General features: G+C 46.1%; 1 protein-coding gene and 1 long non-coding RNA gene across 2 annotated transcripts in view; one reads left to right on the plus strand and one right to left on the minus strand.

Moving 5' to 3' along the window:
* Positions 1–1002: 1002 nt before the first annotated feature.
* Positions 1003–19167, plus strand: part of PRRX2 (paired related homeobox 2) — an 88382-nt gene continuing 70217 nt past the window's right edge. Inside the window, exon 1 of the mRNA XM_075906048.1 lies at positions 1003–1475. Within this exon, the coding sequence (XP_075762163.1) occupies positions 1232–1475 (244 nt within the window). The 5' untranslated portion in view covers positions 1003–1231. The remainder of the gene's footprint in view (positions 1476–19167) is intronic.
* LOC142819382 (uncharacterized) lies at positions 3542–10962 on the minus strand. The gene is made up of 4 exons (XR_012897257.1): positions 7370–10962; positions 7036–7107; positions 6033–6177; positions 3542–5591 (listed from the first exon to the last, which is right to left on the minus strand). It is a non-coding gene; the product is annotated as an uncharacterized LOC142819382 (long non-coding RNA).

Below are 19167 nucleotides of genomic sequence, written 5' to 3' on the forward strand. Positions count from 1 at the left end.
GGGTGTTTCAGAATAGCACTTTATTTCAAAATTTAGTGATGAAATAAGCTATTTCAAAATAGCATTGAAATAAGATACACGATTTGCATAGCTCAAACGGCGGTATCTTATTGTGAGTTATAGTGCTGTGTAGATACACCCTCAGTGAGCTTCCTAGCTATGATATTTTAGGACATGTTAGAGTGCAGGAGTAGATTTTTATGAGCGAAGAGTTTGACTCTCCCCTACAAGTCACAAAGCTGTGCACATACAAAGTCTCACACGTGCCTTCAAAAACAAGCACCTACACTGCACTGAGGAAGAACTGTGAGAGGCACAGATCCATGAAAAGAAAGAAAAAATAATCTCTTCTCCAGTGCCTCTTATTGTCCCGACTGCAGCCCCTCAGAGACACTCATAATAAGCCCCTGCCTCATTTTCAAAGCTTGCTCCTTTTTTTTTAAGAGGGAAAAACTCATTTTTCCTCTCTCCGTAGCTGCTTTTCATTAGGGAGGCTCCTTAGCAATCCCTGGGGACGCAGCCTATGAGTTTTTAACTGTGGTGCAAGGCGTAATTATGTCGTTAAGGCAGGAGAGCTGGGTTTTTCCCAGGGGATGTGACCTTGAGCTGGAGGGGGGGCGGCTATACACAGGTTTTTTTGGGGGGTGTTGTATCTTTGAAGGGGGGAGTTACATTTATGTGTGTGTGAGCTTGGTTTTATGAGGTCCCTTATGCGAAAGCATGGGTCAGATCTTTCTCCAGTGGAATTTGTCCATGTGAACCAGCCCTTCCCTATGGAATCTCTGCTCAACACATTCACTTACACTTGTTGATGGAAGCACTTAACTTTCCTAGGCACAGGGAAAAAAATGTGTGAGGAGTGAGAGGGAAAGAGAAACGGTTCGTGTGTGTGTGTGTGTCTGTGTGTGTGTTTGTGCGTGCGTGTGTGTGTGTGTGTGTGTGTGTTTAAAAAACCTTTGCAGCCGAAAAAGGGGACAGAAAAGCGGGGGCAGGCCGGGAGGGGGGAGCTGTTCCCGTCGGTCCCAAAGAAGGGGCGTTGTGGACACGTTTGTCTGAGCCACTCGCGAGCGAGGAGCCGGGGAGAGGAAAGTTTGGGCTTTTTTCCCCAGACGTCAGCACAAGGCGGATCGGCGCTCGGGACGGGAGCGGGAGGCGAGGGGCTGGCTGGCTGGGGCTCGGGGCTCGGGGGCGTGGGGCGGGCGCAGGGGGCTCGCCGGCGCCGGAGCGAGGCATGGACAGCGCTGCAGCCTTCGGCATGGACAAGCAGTTCGGGCCCGGCCCCGGGCGGGTCCTGGAGCCGCCTGACAACCCGCAGGGCAGGAAAAACTTCAGTGTCAGCCACCTCCTGGACCTGGAGGAAGTGGCGGCCGGCATGAACGGAGCCAAGGCGCCCGGGCCGGAGGCGAGGGACGGCGCCAAGGGGATGCAGGAGCCGTCCGGGGGCAGCAGCGGGAGCGAGGCGGCTCCGCAGGACAGTGAGTACCCCCGGCCGGGGGGGGCTGGGTGCTGCGCGGGGGGGGGGGGGGAAGAGCCATCGCTGGGCAGGGACAGAGGAGCCCCCAGAAATGCCCGGGGGACACATTTAAGGGGGGGGGGGGAGAATCGGAGCATCCCTGAGAGCCACAAGAGGGGGGCACGACGTGGAGCTTGGGTTTGCAGAGAGGGGGCAGGGCTTAGTACTGGGGGGCATCCTGGACTTGGTGAGCCCCAGCCCTGGCACCCCTGGCCGTGCTGTCGGACCTCCTGGTCCACTGGCCAGTGCCAGGCGTGTCAGTTCTGAGTGTGAAACAAGCGCTTGAGGCCTGACATCTTTTCCATTCAAATTAAGCGGGGGGGGGGGGATCAGGGTATCCACAGTGATGGAGCCATACTTGTGAGAACCTGCTTTAATAAGGGGCAGACCCCGAGTGTCAGCTGGGATGGGACTAAGGCCCCTGCCCTGGTTTGAATGTATTTCTGGGGGGGGGGGGGGGAAGAGGGGAGAGATTTTTCGCCAGCTAATTTGGAAACCTGCATGACTGGACTGAGCCAGACGTGTGTGCTGGGGGGGATCAGAATGGGACCACACCCAACGATGCGGGCAGCTGGCGTCTCTGCACTGATTGCAGATGGGACAGGGCCACTGGCTGCCCATTACAAACTGTAGTCAAAAGAGAGTTTTTGGTGGGTCACTGCCACCGAAGAAAGGCCAGATAAGCCTGGCTCCAGTGGGCACAGACATGCGAGGTTGGGCTGGTGTCGGGTTGGAGCCCCAGGTCGGAGGGCTGGGAAGACAGAAAAGTGCTTGGGAGTGAGGGAGAGAATGGAAGAGCATCTATCCACACTCAAGGAGGGCTATGCAGATGCCCAGTGGCCAGACCTTATGTGCGGAGTACCATGACTTTGCACGCACAAATGCTGCATTTAAGGGACTAGTCAACTGAAATAAAAGCATTTCACACAGGCAGGAAACACTACAGGCCAAATACTCCCCTGACCAAGACGTTCAAAAGTACCTAGGAGTTTGGGGTGCCTCAATTTTGGGGCCCCTATATCGAGGCATCTGAACGTTGCTGAGTTCTCAGTGAGTGAGGGCTCCACATTTTTGACAAATCAGGCTGCTTTTGGGGTGTCTGGAGCCAGTAGCCAAAAATCAATCGTTACTCTTGACTATTATTTTATTTTCGAGGTCAGATAATACTGAGCAATCCTGCCTAGAGTGAAGGCCCAAATTTATTTTAAAAATACAATGAAATGAGCCTGTAATATGTATTTAAAGGGTTCAATTTTGTCCCCCTACACTCAGATTAATCAGTACCTTGCTCCATAAGCCACCGCAAGTGAGATCTGTTGGACCACTCACACAGCAAGGGACAACTCCGTGTAAAACACTGGCAGAATCCGGCCTCTGGTTTAAAATTAACAAGCGCCCTGTGAGGTTTGCAAGCAGGCGTCTAAAGTCACCAAAGTGAACTATTATATTGATATTTTACTGGGTCTGCTACAATGATATCCTGGGCCCGAACCAAACAAAGCCAACTTAAAAGAGCCAGTATTTTTAATGCCATAAACACTCAGGTTTGGTTTCTAACTCTCCAATTTCTCTTTGGAAAATTCACTGTAGGTCTGTCTCTACCCGTCCTAAATGTATGGCTCAAAAATTACTCCCCATGCCTTTGTTTAAGTAAGGGAAATAATTTGGCTTAGGTTTTCAATCTGACCTTCAATAGCCACCTTTTCTTCTCTGCCGATGGCAAACGGAGACGTAGGCATCACGTCTCTTTCTAAACTCATAAAGAAAATGAAAAGCGACCCCTTGAAGAAGTGGAGCAGAGCACTTGTAAACACCCGTAAGGAGCGTACACCAAAGAGCCGATGCACTAACACTAAGAAGGAATGAGCATTTTTCTTGCTTTCAGTCTGATAGCGGCGTCTTGTCGAGTGACTAGCATCTATCTGAATGCAGCATAGAAGCCGCTTAATCCCATTCCTTATCATTAGAGTCTCCATGTAAGGTCTCTTTCGCAGCATCATTCTTGCCAGGAAGTTGGGGTAGCTTTTGCATTTGTAAAATGACTAATACGCTTGTTGGTCAACGCAAAAACACAGCTGCCTTCTTGCTCCGCCAGTCTGGAAAGATTTTGGGGAGTTTTGCAGAGTGTTGGGTTTTTGCTGCCACAGGAAAAAATATTAGTAAATTTTTCTGAAGTTCTTCCTACTGATTTCTAGCAAGTATTAAGAGAGAAGCTGGAAGGCAAACCAGCTACAGTTCTGCACTGACCTCTCTGAAAAAGGAAAGATAAAAACCCCTCCAGTTTCTCTCCGTCTCTCTCTCTTATTTTTGTGGCTGGTCTTATCTGTTATTGTTACTGAATCATAGCGGAAGAAAGACACTCACTCGGTCTCTTCTCCTTCAAAAGGAGCATACACACCATCTGTCTGCAACAGAAAACCTCCAGTAATACAAATCACAGAGAATGGACACATCACTTTTGATTTCAGTCTTTGATACTTCTTAATTTTATATTGTGCTTAAAACAACATACCGGTAGATAGATAGATAGATAGATAGATAGATAGATAGATAGATAGATAGATAGATAGATAGATAGATAGATAGATAGATAGATAGATAGATGCCAAAGAAAAGCAAATACATTGGATAGATGGACAGAAAGAAAAGAAAATGATTAAGGGAAAGCAAACCAAGTAACTTTACTTTGGAACACACATTACAAAACTTTTTCAAAGCACATTTTTTATAATTGTGTAGAGATTAAAATACTGTGGGAAGCTCCTTACTCAAAGAAACATCATCTGATTTGCAGGGGAAAAAAGTGGCAATTGCAAAGTTTCTAAGCTGTGCGGTACACAGAATGGTTATAGGGAATCTGCAGAATTGTGGGGGTGGAGGAGAAATGCTATCAAATGACCTCCTATAAGATTACTTTGCAGGAAAAAAAATAGCACTCAAATAATAATTCTGTTTTCCCTGCCAAATGACACTGGGGTTTCATCCATAAAATATTTGATACACAAAAAAATGGATATAGGGAAAATAAACGCAATTTTAAAAGAGGGAAGCAGCTAAATCACAAGTGGAACCCGTACAGAGGTTGTTTATATCTGAAAGGGGTAGAACGTGACAGCCCTCTAAGCCAGCATTCCCCCACTTTAACCGTTGCACGAGAGACGTGGTCTGAGAGTTAGGGCTAAATCTGAAAAACTCTTATTGAAATAGCCCTTATGGGAGGGAACAACAGTGAAACTACTCATGTGAGTAAGGGCGTGTTGCGGTGATCCCTTCATTATCATACTCTTCAATGCTACCCATGTGGTGATTACATCTAGTGTCCTGAGTGGATTGCACGGCAAAAGGAAAAGGGATGCAGGAGAATATATGTATACAGACAACCTTTCCCACAGATTCCTCATGGGAGTCAAGCAGTTTTAGCGCCCTATAAAAGTGAGTTTCTAAGGATCCTGCTGGTCTGCACATGCTCGATACGTTGCTGTACGGTAACAGGCATCGTGAAATGGGTATTTGACTGAATGTCTGGAAACGGACAGTTTTGCAAGGGTTAATAACAGTCTAGGCCACAGATCAGGCAGGCTAGTTTAAATGACACTCATGACTTCTGCCTATGAGACAGACAACTTTTTCAAAGGCGCCTAAATGACTCGGGAACCTTACGTCCCACTGATTTTTCACGGAGGTCACATAGTGATGTTAAAAGGTTCCTAAATCATTTAGGCAACTTTGTGATTTTTTTTAATGATTTTTTTTACCCAGAAAATCTGAGATTCCTCATGCCACATCTCAAAACCAGGAGAACTCTGGCAATTTTATCAGCTGTGTGTAGGCCCCATAACGGCATTCTCTAGAGCTCATTAATTGAAGCTTTCCACCCTGGCACACTGAGCTCAGCAGGAGGGAGTAGAGCACACAGGGATTATTTTTTAAAAGTATTATTACTTCCTCCTACATTTTGAATCTGCTTTTTTGATTTATAAACATGTTCACAGCAACTCTGGTGCTGTCAGCACATTGCTCTGGAGGGTCCTCAAGGAAGTGCGGCAGCATCAGGTCTCCAGGATGATGTAATCGATTGCTAGAGAAAACAGAGGACCCTTAAAATCCTTTTCAGAGTTGCTGCATGGAGGGAAGGGAAAGTGTTGGTCCCAGCCCAGCCCTGGGGTTAAAACGGTCACCGTAGAGAGCCATCCCATGCAGCAGATGGAGCGACCCCAAGGGCTTCCACCTCTAGCCTGCGCTTCTGTCCACCAGAGTCCTGCTGGGTTAACCAGCATCCCCTTCCTAGTGTATTATACCTGCAAGGTCAGAGGCAGGCTGGAATGCAAGGCCCCTCCCAGACGGATTGCAAAACCACTCATTTTATTTTGGACCCCCCCCCCCCTCCATCCCTTCCTGCACTGAAAGCAGGAATGGCACTTTGCGAACGTGCAGGCCCAATCCTGCGGCCCTTGTGTGGACAAGACAGAGTTATGCAGGCAAGTTATCCCACCGAAGCCCATGGGACAGTTCTACTCACTCGTGTGCGAAGGGGCTGCTGAATTAATCCATTCAATGGTAGGAGAAGTGAAATATCTAGTCAAGAAATGAATACTTCCTCACGTCCAGCGGCCCCCTTCACTGGCTTTCATCCTGCCATGGAGTTCACACGGGGTCTGTGTAGCCTAGGAAAGCCAAGAGATATAGCCTAGTTAGGTGGCCACCCCAGTCAGACCTCCCCATGGCCCGATTCCTAGCAGACTTCATTATAATATTCCCTTGGTCCACAGCCTTTTAAACAATGAGCCCCTAAACCATCCAGACATCTTTGTGAATTTAATAGAGCCATAGCTTCCAAGGCCGGAAGGAACCCTGGTGGTTATCTAGCCTAACTTGCCATAAAACATAGGCCCGAGAACTTCCCCAAAATAATTCCTAGAAGCAGATCTTTTAAAAACACAACCAGCCCCGTGTAATGCTCTGGGGCTTTACAGGAGAAAGAGATAAAAATGTACCTCTGTCGCTCCAACTAAATATAAAATAACAGCAACCAATGAAAAAAATTAGAGAGGAGTGATTACTAAAGTCTTCCAGTACGGCACTTAACAATAATTAAACTGCAGATACATACGTCTCAGCTAACATAAATCAAAGTATCTCCACTGAGCTAGACTGAGTTACACCAGTTTGTTATTTGGCCCCGCTTGATTGTTCCTTTATTGCCAAGGATTCATTTCCAGTTTTTTGCCGGAGTGAGAACAGAGGAGAGATCTTAGGAGATGACCCTTAAAAAAATTATTTACAAACAGAAGACAAATTGCAAAGAGGCTGCCACAAAAAACCTCTGTTGTGGTCAAATCATTGTTCTTCCTAAGTCAAACTTTGAGGTCTGAGTAGAGGCATTACAATAAATCAAGTACATGCAGAAATTAAAAGTTTGGGACACATCCTCATGAGGGAGAATTTGGCCTCAATGGAACTATGCAGATGGACACTATCGAAGGACTTTTAATCCAGAGTAAATTAAAGCAAAGAAATAATACCTGTACCGAAATTTTCTCCCTGCTGGATAAAGATGGAGCTACGAACAGATAACCACTGCCACTGAAATAAACCTACATAGAAAGAGTTAAACTTTAGAATTATATTTTCCTTTTCAGGATCTTCCCCCCCCCCCCCGTACATCCCGTCCCCCCCCAAAAATCCAAATCCCAAATTTTTGTTTCTTAACAAGCCTAAGACAATTTTTTTTCCAAAAAGCAAATAAATTTCCCCCTTGAATGTAAAACATGTAATGCTTCTCCCGGTATGATTACAAGAACCGGACAGGGAGAGTTTGATTTCAGCAGCTATAAATCAGCCGCAGATTGAACGCACCGCAGAAGGGTTTATTCGGATCTTGTGAGAAGCCAGTGATTAGTTCTCAGCCCAGCTGTCACCTCACCATCCTGTTTGCCTGGTGTATTATGTGTGTGTGTTGGGGGTGGGGGGAAGATAATAGGAAACTGTAAAGAGATATACCAAAATAAATGGGGGACTTCATTTAAGGGAGATAGATCAAGGGGATGTGGATAAAACGGAATAGTTTCCCCCGGAGCTGAGAGGCATCTGTAAACAATTAGTACCATGGGGAAGTGAACTGGATTTTCAAGGTTCATTTTGCCCCCTTTTCATTGCTTGCTTGGAAACGCTGAGGCTAGTGAACCCGCGTAATGTTACATTTCCCATGTGCTCATGTCGGAAAATTGAAGAGGGTGAGAGAGACAGAAAAGCATTTGTATCGGTACGGGACAGAAACAAAAGTGACTCTTCCCACTGTCACACAAGTGCCTTTGTTTCTTCTGACTAAGACCTCGCCGTTCAATGGAAAGGATCCCTAAGGCCTTTAAGGGCTCGCCAACGTCTCTGTACAGCTAATGACAGGGAAAACGCTCTCCACTGATATGCTCAGATATTCCCCATGAATGTGCACGATAGGATTCTACACTCCCAAGACACTTGCCAGAGCAGGAATGTAGAGGGTTAACCATTGATTTTACCCCCACCAGCCTGGCCCATCTTATCTACAAGGGAGCCAAGAGCAGCATACCAGCCCTGCGGGCAGCAGAAACGAGAACGCTAGGAAAGCCAATCCAGATAACACGTCCTCCCAACAATCCACGGCATGCGTGAGTGTCCACACAGGAGGCAAACAGAAGGATTTACCGACCACACAGGAGGGGGGAGGAAACTGTTCAACAGAGGAGAAGGGAAGATGAAGAGCGGCTGCCTTCTTTGAAAATGTCAGACACGCTCTCTTAATCTTGGAAAGTCGTGGCTGGCGAACGCAGGCCTGGTTCAGCCGTGCATCTGGCTTTCTCATGGGCTGGGGCAGAGAGCACCACAATAGCGTCTGTGCAATGCTTCTCACTCACAAGGCTGGTTGCTTTTGTGGTCTTTAATGGCTGGCAGCTCACAGGGCAGATCTAGTGTTCCCCAAAGTTCTGCTCTCCTACCCAGTTTTACAGCTGCGTTGATAAACCAATGCCCAGCCCAGCCCAGATTCGAACCTTGGATAAACCCGGCTTCCAAGCCTGTGGTTTACACTAGATCATTTGTCCCTGTTTCCTTACTTGGGGTCAGCGGTTGCTGTGAGAGCAATGCCATGCACTTTTGGTGGCTGCCTGATGGGGTTGTGTGCTCAGGCTCTGCAAAAAGTGGCCACAGCCGGCAGCATGCGTTTCTACTGCTGGTGCACATCTGCACATACCTTGGTACATATAACAAAATTTAGTCTGCACATGGAAACAATTAGAGGGAACATGGGGTGGGAGGGGCTGTAAATTTTTCCTTTCTAATATTTGGTAGATTGTATTTATGGCATTTGCTAAACTAAAATGATTTCCCTAATACCAGCAGTCTGCTTGCCAGAATCAGTGCGGACTTCTTGTTCTGCAGCCTTGCTGTGTTGTTAACATGCATGGGCCATCCAAAGGAATGTTATGGAGAGGGTGACCAGATGTTCTGATTTTATAGGGACAGCCCCAACATTTGGGGTTTTGACTCTATTACTTCCCCCCTTCCTCCTTCCCATCCTGATTTTTCACACTTGCTGTCTGGCCACCCTAGTTGCAGAGAAGGGGATAAATTAAAGGGGAAGCAAAGAGACCAAAACTGTTGCACCCATAAAGTACTAGAGAAAATGAAGCTACAGTAAACCCCACCTCTGAGTCACTGGCACCCCAATGGCCTTTTCTATGGAGATGCGGAAATACACGTTTGTAGGATAAATAGAGGGAGCTGTATAAAAACAGGGAGCATAAGAATTGCCAGATCAGATCAGATCAGACCATCTACTTGGTATCCTGTTCCCTTAAGTGACCACTTCATAGGAAAGGACAATAAACCCTGATGAGGGCAGTTCTGAGATGACCTGTCCATAAAGGAAGTTTCTTCCTAACTCTCCTAACATAAGAACAGAAGAATGGCCATCCTGGGCCAAAGGTCCATCATGCCCTGTATCCTGTCTACCAACAGTGACCAAAGCCAGGTGCCCCAGAGGGAATGAACAGAACAGGTAATCTTCAAGTGATCCCTCCCCTGTCACCCATTCCAAGCTTCTCATAGACAGAGACCAGAGACACCATTCCTACCCATCCTCGCTAATAGCCACTGATGGACCTAGCCTTCATGAATTTATCTCATTCTTTTTTTGAACGCTGTTAAAGTCCTGACCTTCACAACATCCTCTGGCAAGGAGTTCCATAGGTTGACTGTGAGTTGTGTGAAGAAATACTTCCTTTTGTTTGTTTTAAACCTGCTACCTATTAATTTCATTTGGTAACCCCTAGTTCTTGTGTTATGGGAACAAGTAAATAACTTTTCTTTACTTACATTCTCCACACCACTCATTATTTTATAGACCTCTATCATATCCCCCCTTAGTCTCCTTTTTTCTAAGATAAAAAAGTCCCAGTTTTATTAATCTCTCCCTATATGGCAGCCATTCTAAACCCGTAATCATTTTGTTGCCCTTTTCTGAACTTTTACCAATGCCAATATATCTTATCCCCATCAGTCACTGGTTGGTTCGTCCCCTGTCTACTGCAGCTGGGGCTGTTCTTATTATCGGAGTAATAATTTAATCCTTTTTAAAAATCCTTCCACATTCTCAGTCCCAATGATATCTAGTGGCAATCAGTTCCGCAGGCTAACCATTAAAAAAGTATTACTGGGTATCAGTTTCAAATGTGTTGTTTTTCGGTTTCATTGTCTGTCCCTTGCTCATGTAAATCACAAGTCAGTGCATAGGAGCATCTAATTACCCACTCTGTACCTGTCATTCTTCTGCACACTTCCCCCAGGTCTCTTCTTCTTAATTCCCCCCTTAATAGCCTCACTCTTTTTGATCTCTTATCATATGGAAAGCCTCCTGGTCTTTTTCATCATGCATCCCTTTCTGCTGTGTCCTTTTGGAGAGGGCGTGGCCAGAACTGGACACAGTATTCCAGATGAGGCTACACCATTGATTTATGCAGTGACACTGGAATATTATTCACATTATTTTGTGTCGCGGTCCCTGATCAAGCTAACTTTTTGTTTGCTTTGCTGATTGCTGTTGTCCGGAGCAGAGATTTGCACAGAATAGCCGGTCTTTTACTATTGACTTCAACAGTTTCACCCAGTGTTGACATAAAGGATACAGGATTACAAGGCCCAGTTCTGCATTCCTTGTCCATACACTGATTCAACTGGCCCACAATTTTATCACATATGCAACTGCTATTTTAGGGTACTGACGTTTCACCTATGGGAAAGGGGTCTGTGCTATTGATTTCAGCAAGATTAAGACCAGGGCCTTAACGTTTCCATGTTAACACACAAGTTACTTGTAATATCAGCCTTCCTATTTACTTGCATGTCATTTCCACAGTAGGATAGGGAATGACAGGAAACATTTAAGCACAGCAGAAATGGAATAGTGCCTTTAAAAAAATAAGGCAGATGAGATGGGAGCAGAGTTCCCTGCAAGCCTAACACTTGGGTGGCCACCCACGAGAGATTCAAATGCTGCACAGCTATTTAGCAGAGCACCCAACGCCTGCAGCTTGTGTTTCTACTGGTGGTGCACCTCGGTCATGCCTTGGTGCATATAACAAAATTTGTTCCACACGCGGATGGAAAATTTTAGAGGGAACATTGAGTGTGGGAGGGGTTGTAAATGTTTGTTTTCTAACATTTGGTAGACTGTATTTGTGGCATTTGCTAGACTATAATTCTTTCCCTAATACCAGACATTAAACCTTCCCAGTTAAGAACAAATGTCTTGGCGAAGAGACCAGAATTTTTTTTATTTTTTTTTATGTAAAGCGCCTAGCATGGCGGTGTCCTGGGCCGTGGCAGGAGCTCCTGGGGGCTGCCAATGCATAAATAATAATACTGCCTTGACAGTGGTATGCAAGGAGTAATTAAAAAATTAACCCCACTCTGCCAAATTACTCTAAACATATTAACACAGGCCTGGATTCAGCAAGGTTCTTAAGCAGTTGCCTAACTTTTAGCATGTGAATAGATTGACTTTAATTAAACTATTCATATGCTTAAACTTAAGCCCATGCTTAAGTGCCTTGTTGATTCAGGGCCACGAAGAGTAGCAGCTAGCTCCACATTTGAGACTAATGACCACGTGTAGGAGGAATGCCAGTTTCCTCAATCCACTCATAAGCCTCATCCACCCAGGTGGGTCTCACTCTCTGTTTGGAGAGAAGTTTGTGCTGGCTGAGAAGTTTGTGCTCTCCCCAGCCCTCCCCTATCCTGCACAGAACGGCAGCCAGGTAGATCTGAGAGATGGTAAAACGTGATCCATAGGGACGCCTCCTGATCTCTGCAACACTGGTGTCAATCTGGAGCAACGTCATTGACGGCAGCGGAGTTCTTTTGGCTTTGCATCTCTATTACAAAGAGCAGAATTTGGCCCTTCATTTCCTGAACGGATATTGTTTTCAAAAAGGATGTTTCCTAATGAGTTCCCATTGCACGTACGTCAGCAGGACACGTCCAGACGGCTAACTGGGATCCGAGCCGGCACACACTGCCAGGCTCGCCGACAGCAGTTCCGGCCCCTGGTGCAGAACAGCCAGTGGGCCCCTACACGCACAAACCAGGCCTGCGCAGACGTGGTCTGCCTGACATTTGCCTGCACTGGCTGGTGCCCAGTGAGCTGCCAGCTGCGCTGCTTGGCATGCTCTGACAGCACAGCCAGGGCCTCCACATGCCTACCCCTTGCCACTGCTGGAACCACTCCTTGCAGCCTGCCCACTGGGGTTCCTGGCTGTTACTGTGGCAGTGGCAACAACTAAGCACCCTTGGCAGTGTCCCCTGTAAGCTGAGCACTTGTGTGGCCTCCCGGGAGAGATTCAAATGTCTCCCAGCATTCGCACATGCCTCGATGCATGTACAAAAATTTATTCCACACATGGATGGAAAAGATTAGGGGAAACATTGGCCCCCAGGCCCTTTTAAATTGCTCAAGCCCCTTTTGTCTCCTGCCCCTCCCATCAGTGGACCTGCTTACAACCAGGTATAGTCCTTACTAGCACAAGTAGTCCTCTTCAAGTCAGCGAGTCTCGGTGCAGGAGTTTGCAACCTGCCCCATAAGTGGCTGCAGGATTGTGCCCTCATGTTTTCTGATGGCTGGACTGCAGAACTGGGATCAGGCCTTTTGGTTTATGTTGCCTATTCTCCCACTGGTACACTGTTGGCAAATTACTTCACCCCATACCTCAGTTTCCCTGTCTGTAAAATGGGGATACGTTATATTTGCGCACCTCAGGAAGTTATTTGAGCTCTTCTGGGGAAAGGCACCATGGAAATGAAGCATTTCTGATTCCCATCGGCCACACCTGAATATCGAGGTCAGGAGTCTCGAACTACCAGTCTGCGGGCTACCCCTGACCGGAGCAGGTACATAGACTAGCCTGGGATGGGCCTGTCCGTTACCAGCCCCCAAGCTTCGCCCCCTCTCCCCATGACACCCCATCACATGGCTTCTGTGGTCACGTGAGGGGTCTGAGGCGCTGCAGCAGCAGCAGTAGCAGTCACAGCCTGCCCCCCCCCCCACACACACACACACTCTCCGTGGCAGCAGCAGGAGCTGGGGGGAAGCAGAGTGCATTGGCGAGTGCATTTGCTCTGCTGCACTCTGATTCCCTGTGGGGGGGGGGGGGGCGCTGACTGCTGCTGATGCACAGCCCCAGCTTCCCCCCCGCCCCCCGAAGCTGTAGCCTGGTGCCGGCCTGACTGTGTGGATGAGATCGGAGAGCATTATACACCCGTGTGGAATCAATGAGGATTTTCACAGCACATCCCTACCCTGCCTATTAGCTATCTCCGTGGGCCGGCCCTTCACCAAAGCCACAGCAAGATTTAATTCCATCTCTGCTAATGGCTAACAGCTCTCGCTCTCTTCCTTTGGTGCCTTTGCCGTGGATTTCTATTCATTTGTTCACAACGTTTGTTCCTTTCAAAAGCTCATCTTGAATTGCACTTTTCCCTTCGAATGTTGCTTTGCTTTCTGGCCTAAACATATGCAGGAGGGTGAATAAATTCAGCTGGGGAATTTCCCAAGCAGCTCACTTCTCCAGAGTATACTATTGTCGAGAAAGGATTTATCCCAATCCAGCGTATTTGGCCAAATTCCCTATTTTTAGGTCCACTGTGAGTCCCAGACTAGATTGCAAAATCACTCTGGCTGGGGATGACCCATGGGCCAGGAGTTTGAGACCTGATCTAGATAATTGGGTGATGGAAAAATTGGGAGCTAAAACTAACTAAACAAAAGCTGAATCAAAAAGAGGGAGGGGAAATTGTCCAACCATGTAAGTGTCAAAGCTCGTCTTCCATTGATCCTCCACTGAGGATTGGCTTCCTGAGGCCTCTGTGAATCTGAATACAAACCAGGTGAACTTACCAGCATGCCCACCCTTTGCAACCAGTCTCACCCTGACTGCACATCTGGGATATGCTTTCCCTTCTGGAGAAGAGACAATGTGATGACAGGACGAGGGTTCACATGACAACCATACCTTTTATTGTCATGCTAAACTGAAACAGGCATTCCGCATTATGTCTCATTTCTTTTTATGGCCTCTGCGCCTTCTCCTTGATGCACTTTTGATGCCTCAGCTTCCTAGACCAGGGCAGCAAACTGAAATGAAATCATTTCCCTGAGCATGTCCATGAAGGACCCAAATCCCAGAGTCCAACACCCTGTGGCCCCTCCAGAATGTGAGGTCTCTAGAACAGTGACGTTCAGTGGGCTCCAATGGTGGGAACACCATTCTCAGCCATGTCTCCATGCCAAGTCTTTCCCCCAAGCCCCTTATACATGCAGAAAGACCATTGCTGTGAGGAACCAGGGGGCCCAACCCACAGAAAAACAACAGGGATTTCCAGTAGCCTGGGTTCTAATTCCTGACTCTGCTATCCATCCCCTTTGTGACTTTAGGCAAGTTGCTTCCCCTCTCTGAGACCCTGTTTTCCTCCCATCTATAGAGATATTTCCTACCTTATTAGCTGCTGCGAGGATTAACAGCACGGTGAGATTTTTGCAGAGGACATAAAGGGTTATTGCCTTGGCCAGCAGAAAGCTCTGTGCAAGACACTGCCCCTTTTCCTTGTTCTTGGATTATCTGGACTGCTCTTCCTACAGAAAATCTGCCTCTGCAAGACTCCAGGAGTGGTCCTTAATCTAGCCACCTAATACGGCAAATTCATCTTCATCCTTGGCCACACACACCCTTCATAGTCCAGCAGTGGCTTCCCAAAGCCTCCACCATAGACATCCATGTAATGACATTGACTCCTCCTCCAAGTGGCTCCTGGCAAACAGCCATCACCATGTCTTTCTTTTCATCTGCCTGGCCACCCCCACACCCCTCTTCTCATGTTGCATTTGCTTTATGAGTAATTTGCTTCCTTTCTTGCTAGAACACAGGCATGGTTAGCCAGCAGTAGTAGTAGTCTCCAGCTACTTCCAAAAGGACCCATCTATTTGTTGATGCTCAGCTGTGCACATGAATACACATTGTGCAGTCCTTATTCAATGTGACATTTAACTAGATCAAAAATTACAATGCAGAATGATTGCAAGCAACAAAATCAAAGGCAGAAATGCCAAGTGAATTGGCAAGGATCTCTTTTCTCTACCAGAGCAATGCAATAATCTCACATATAAAACCTTATGCAGAACTTTTTAGGTCTTGAAAGCTTGTTCACCTCCTTTCATTAGACTAACAAATAATGTCTAACTCAGAACATCTGTTAACAACAGCCCTTAATGTTCTCAAGATGATAAAGCAGAAGGATAAGTTTAGCTAGCAGGCCTTGACTGATGCCTTTTCAAACAATACACTCACTTTTGGCGTTTCTTGGGGATGGAGGGAAATTGCGAACCTCAGAGCTCATTTGGTTGGGTTGTTTCTAGAGAACTGAAGCAAAAAAACCTGTAGGAACTATCTGTTTTGTTAGGGTTCCTAGAGAAATTTCTGTAAGTTCAGAGGTTCCATTGCAAGGGCTCACCACGCCTATGTTAAATGTTGTCACCCAGGAGAAATACTTGCTCTTTGCAAAATTTTAAAGATACCTGAAGGTCCCAGCTCTCAGAAAAAGAGACAGTTCATACAACATGGCTAGAGAAAGCCTTCTCAGATTGGAACAGTCCATGCATAACAGCAGTCAATGATGGAACCCGGTGGTTTACTGAGAATATTTCTTCTGCCTCATGGTACTCGGCACCAGAATGGGTTGATTTCTGGCTATGTAGTGATTATTACATTTGTCATTATTAATCTTTATATTACCATAGTGCTTTGGAGAATTAGTCCTGTAGCAAGAACCCACTGTGCTACGTACTGGCCTCAATGAGGAAAGTTAGCCATCAGAATGGAAACGTTTGCTCTTGTTATGTATAAAGCAACTGAAAATGAAGGAAGAATGAGAGAGACACATACAAGATAGCAGTGGGACCAGTGATGCTAGAGTCATTCTTTTATGTAAATCAGAGTGAATAAAAACAACCAGGCTAGTCAGAGCAATAATATTTCATATACCTGTCTACAGACAGAATATACAGGGCCTTCAACCACTATAAAAAGTTATAGGTCCCTATGATTCTTCCCTCCTCCAGATCTAAGTGACTGATTAGCCCCCATCATTGACACAGCCCTGCTTCTGGGTTTGACCTTAGCCTATAAATAAGGACCTACCAAATTCATGGCCATGAAAAATGCATCATGGACCATGAAATCTGATCTTTTCCCCTGTGAAATCTGGTCTTTTGTGTGCTTTACCCAATATTATACAGATTTCACAGGGGGAGACCAGTGCTTCTCCAGTTGAGGGCCTTGATCCAAAGGGAAATTGCAAGGAATCACAGGATTTTTTTAGGGTGTGTGTGTTGCGATATTGGCACCTTCTGTGCTGCCTTTAGAGTTGGGTGGCCGCAGAGCGGTAGTAGTTGGTTGGGCACACAGCTCTGAAGGCAGCACCTCCCCACCAGCAGCACAGAAGTTAGGGTAGCTGTACGCAACTCCCCCTACAATAAGCTTTCAATCCCGCCCACTTCTTTTTGGATCAGGACCTCTATATTTACAAAACCCTTACATTTCAGATTTTAAATAGCTGAAATCATGAAATTTCCTACAGAGCCCCTAGGCTGCAAAGTAGGAACAGCAAATTAAAGTGGCAACCTAAATTCCAACATACACATCACATCCTCCATTTTGTATGCTTTTCTCCAAACAAGCCAATCCCCTGGTGTAGGGAAGTAAATAATTTAAAACTAAAGAAAGAACGTGAGCGGCAGGGAAAGAAAACATAAAAAGAGGGAGGATCAAGGAGATAAGTGGTGGGGTGGAAAGCTTGTCCTTTGCCTGAAATTAAAAAGGATAGTAGGAAAAGAAATAACAAACTTTATTCCTTGGCATTTTCTGGGTTAATTTCAGGCATATCAGGCCTTTCCCAAAAGAAGAACCAGGAGCTGAAACTGACAAACAAGAAATGAAATCAACAAGTCTCAAACAAAGTGCAAATAGTAAACAGAATAAAAAAGGGCAAAATGGTAGAGCTGGTTGGGAAATTGGTGAGGGAGGAGGAGCTTATGGAAAAATTATATTTTTCATTAAAAAAAACTGAAAATCCTTCACTCTTTCGGTTTATTGACAAAAGTTATTTTTTTCCCCACAGATGCTTTTCATGAAAAAAAAATCATTTAATTAGAAATCAGTTTTTCATCATAAAAGGTTTAAAGTGGAAAGTTTCTGACTAGATGAATACAGTGAGTTTTTCAAACTCTTTCAGATGTAGTGAGCTAAAGATGCTTCAAATAGCACAGATAATAGGAAATATGACAGAACTGGTCAAAAATGGTAAAAAGAAAATTTCAAAATAATGTTCACGCTGCAGGTTTTGAAAAAAAAGTCAATATTTTATTTATTTGATATTTTCACAAAAATTTTTATTTAGATCATTTCCTTTTTGGGGGGATTTCAGCCACCCCCTCCATTTCTTTTCCTCGTCTCCCTTTTGCCACTGAAAAAGGGGGTGTGTGGGGGGGGTGGGGGAATTAACATTTTGGGAGGCAGGGGCCCTGAAAATGTTTTCCACTAAACTTTGTGGTTTTGAAAAAAGACCATTTTCAATGGAGGAAAAATTTCATTCAGAGTATTTCAGCCAGTCCTAAAATACATCAATAGGGTTGGTTTTTATCTTGACAGTGCCCTTTAATGAGGGGGTTAACAGTGCCAGATGGTGAGTCGCATTCTGGTTTGGGGGGATTCAATTCTTTCTTGTCATATCTTTGCAGGGCTGCAGGTTCCCACGGCTCTCCGTGGGCTGCCTCATGAGTTCTTAAATGAATTATTAGTGTTACTATTGATGAACCACAGAGAGTTAGAGTTTACGTTTCTATAGAGGCAGAGAAGACCCAAAACCTGATCGTGTCTGTGGCTAGTTTTATAATCTTTGCCAGTTGATGGAATGCTATTTCAGTGGACACATGGCTGTTGGATTAGCTCCCTCTCTTTGTCAAGGTCTGTCCCTTCAGAAGATCTGATGAAAAGGACATGGGACTGGGACAAGACTGAAGTTTTGTATTAATGTCCTCAGTGTCATTTGTAGTTTCTGCCTCAATTCAGTAATTCGGTTTCTTTTTCTCCTGTCAACCTCTTCTTCTCTCAGTTCACCTCTTGCATAGGACAAGGCAAAGTGGGAAGGTATCATGTTTCACTGTCCACAATCTGATTTCTGCAGTCCGGCTCTCTATCCAATCACAGAAAAATGTGCTGGTGTCAACCAAAGGCAAAGAACCACAAGACACTTAATTTATTCTCCTGCTCCGGGGACCAGACAATCCAGGTCCTTGATGGGGCCAATCCCAAACCTATCCAGTGATCAGTTCCTAATCTCACACCAGGTTGAACCAGCCACCCTGCCAAATGAATCACAATCACTCCCAAAGTGTATGTGAGCTATTGTCTAAGGTCAAATCCTTGCCCAGAGCACATAGCCCCAGTGAAGAGAAATGCACCTAAGGGGCATGTACAGGGCTATGGGATGGAATCCTCAGCTCCAAGCTTAACAGCTGGCATGGAGTGACTCTGCTGCCACTCCTACAAGCCACAGGGTGGAGGAGAGGATGCAGCCTGCTGCTATCCCCCATCCCACCAACCATGGTTTGGGTCTCTGTGCCAGCCACAGTCCCCTTTGCACTGCTTCATATGGAAGCCTCCTACCCGGCTGCCCAGAGATGGAGATTGCAACTTGACCTGTTGCGTTGCGCAGATGGATCTGCACATAGCATGTGTGTACTGGCCTGGAATCCTGAGTAGCGGCTAGGGGAACACACAGTGGATCTCTGGGGCAAGATTCACAAAGCTATTAAGGGAATAAGAGACTGGGAAATAGAGTCAGTGAAATGAATGGCAAACCACAATTAGAACACAAGAACGGCCATACTGGGCCAGACCAAAGGTCCATCTAGCCCAGTATCCTATCTTCCCACAGTGGCCAATGCCAGATGCCCCAGAGGGACTGAACAGAACAGGGAATCATCAAGTGATCCATCCCGTTGCCCATGCCCCGCTTCTGACAAACAGAGGCCAGAGACACCATTCCTACCCATCATGGCTAATAGCCAC

The sequence above is a fragment of the Pelodiscus sinensis genome, chromosome 22 (assembly GCF_049634645.1).
Source record: "Pelodiscus sinensis isolate JC-2024 chromosome 22, ASM4963464v1, whole genome shotgun sequence".
Taxonomy (NCBI): Eukaryota; Metazoa; Chordata; order Testudines; family Trionychidae; genus Pelodiscus; species Pelodiscus sinensis.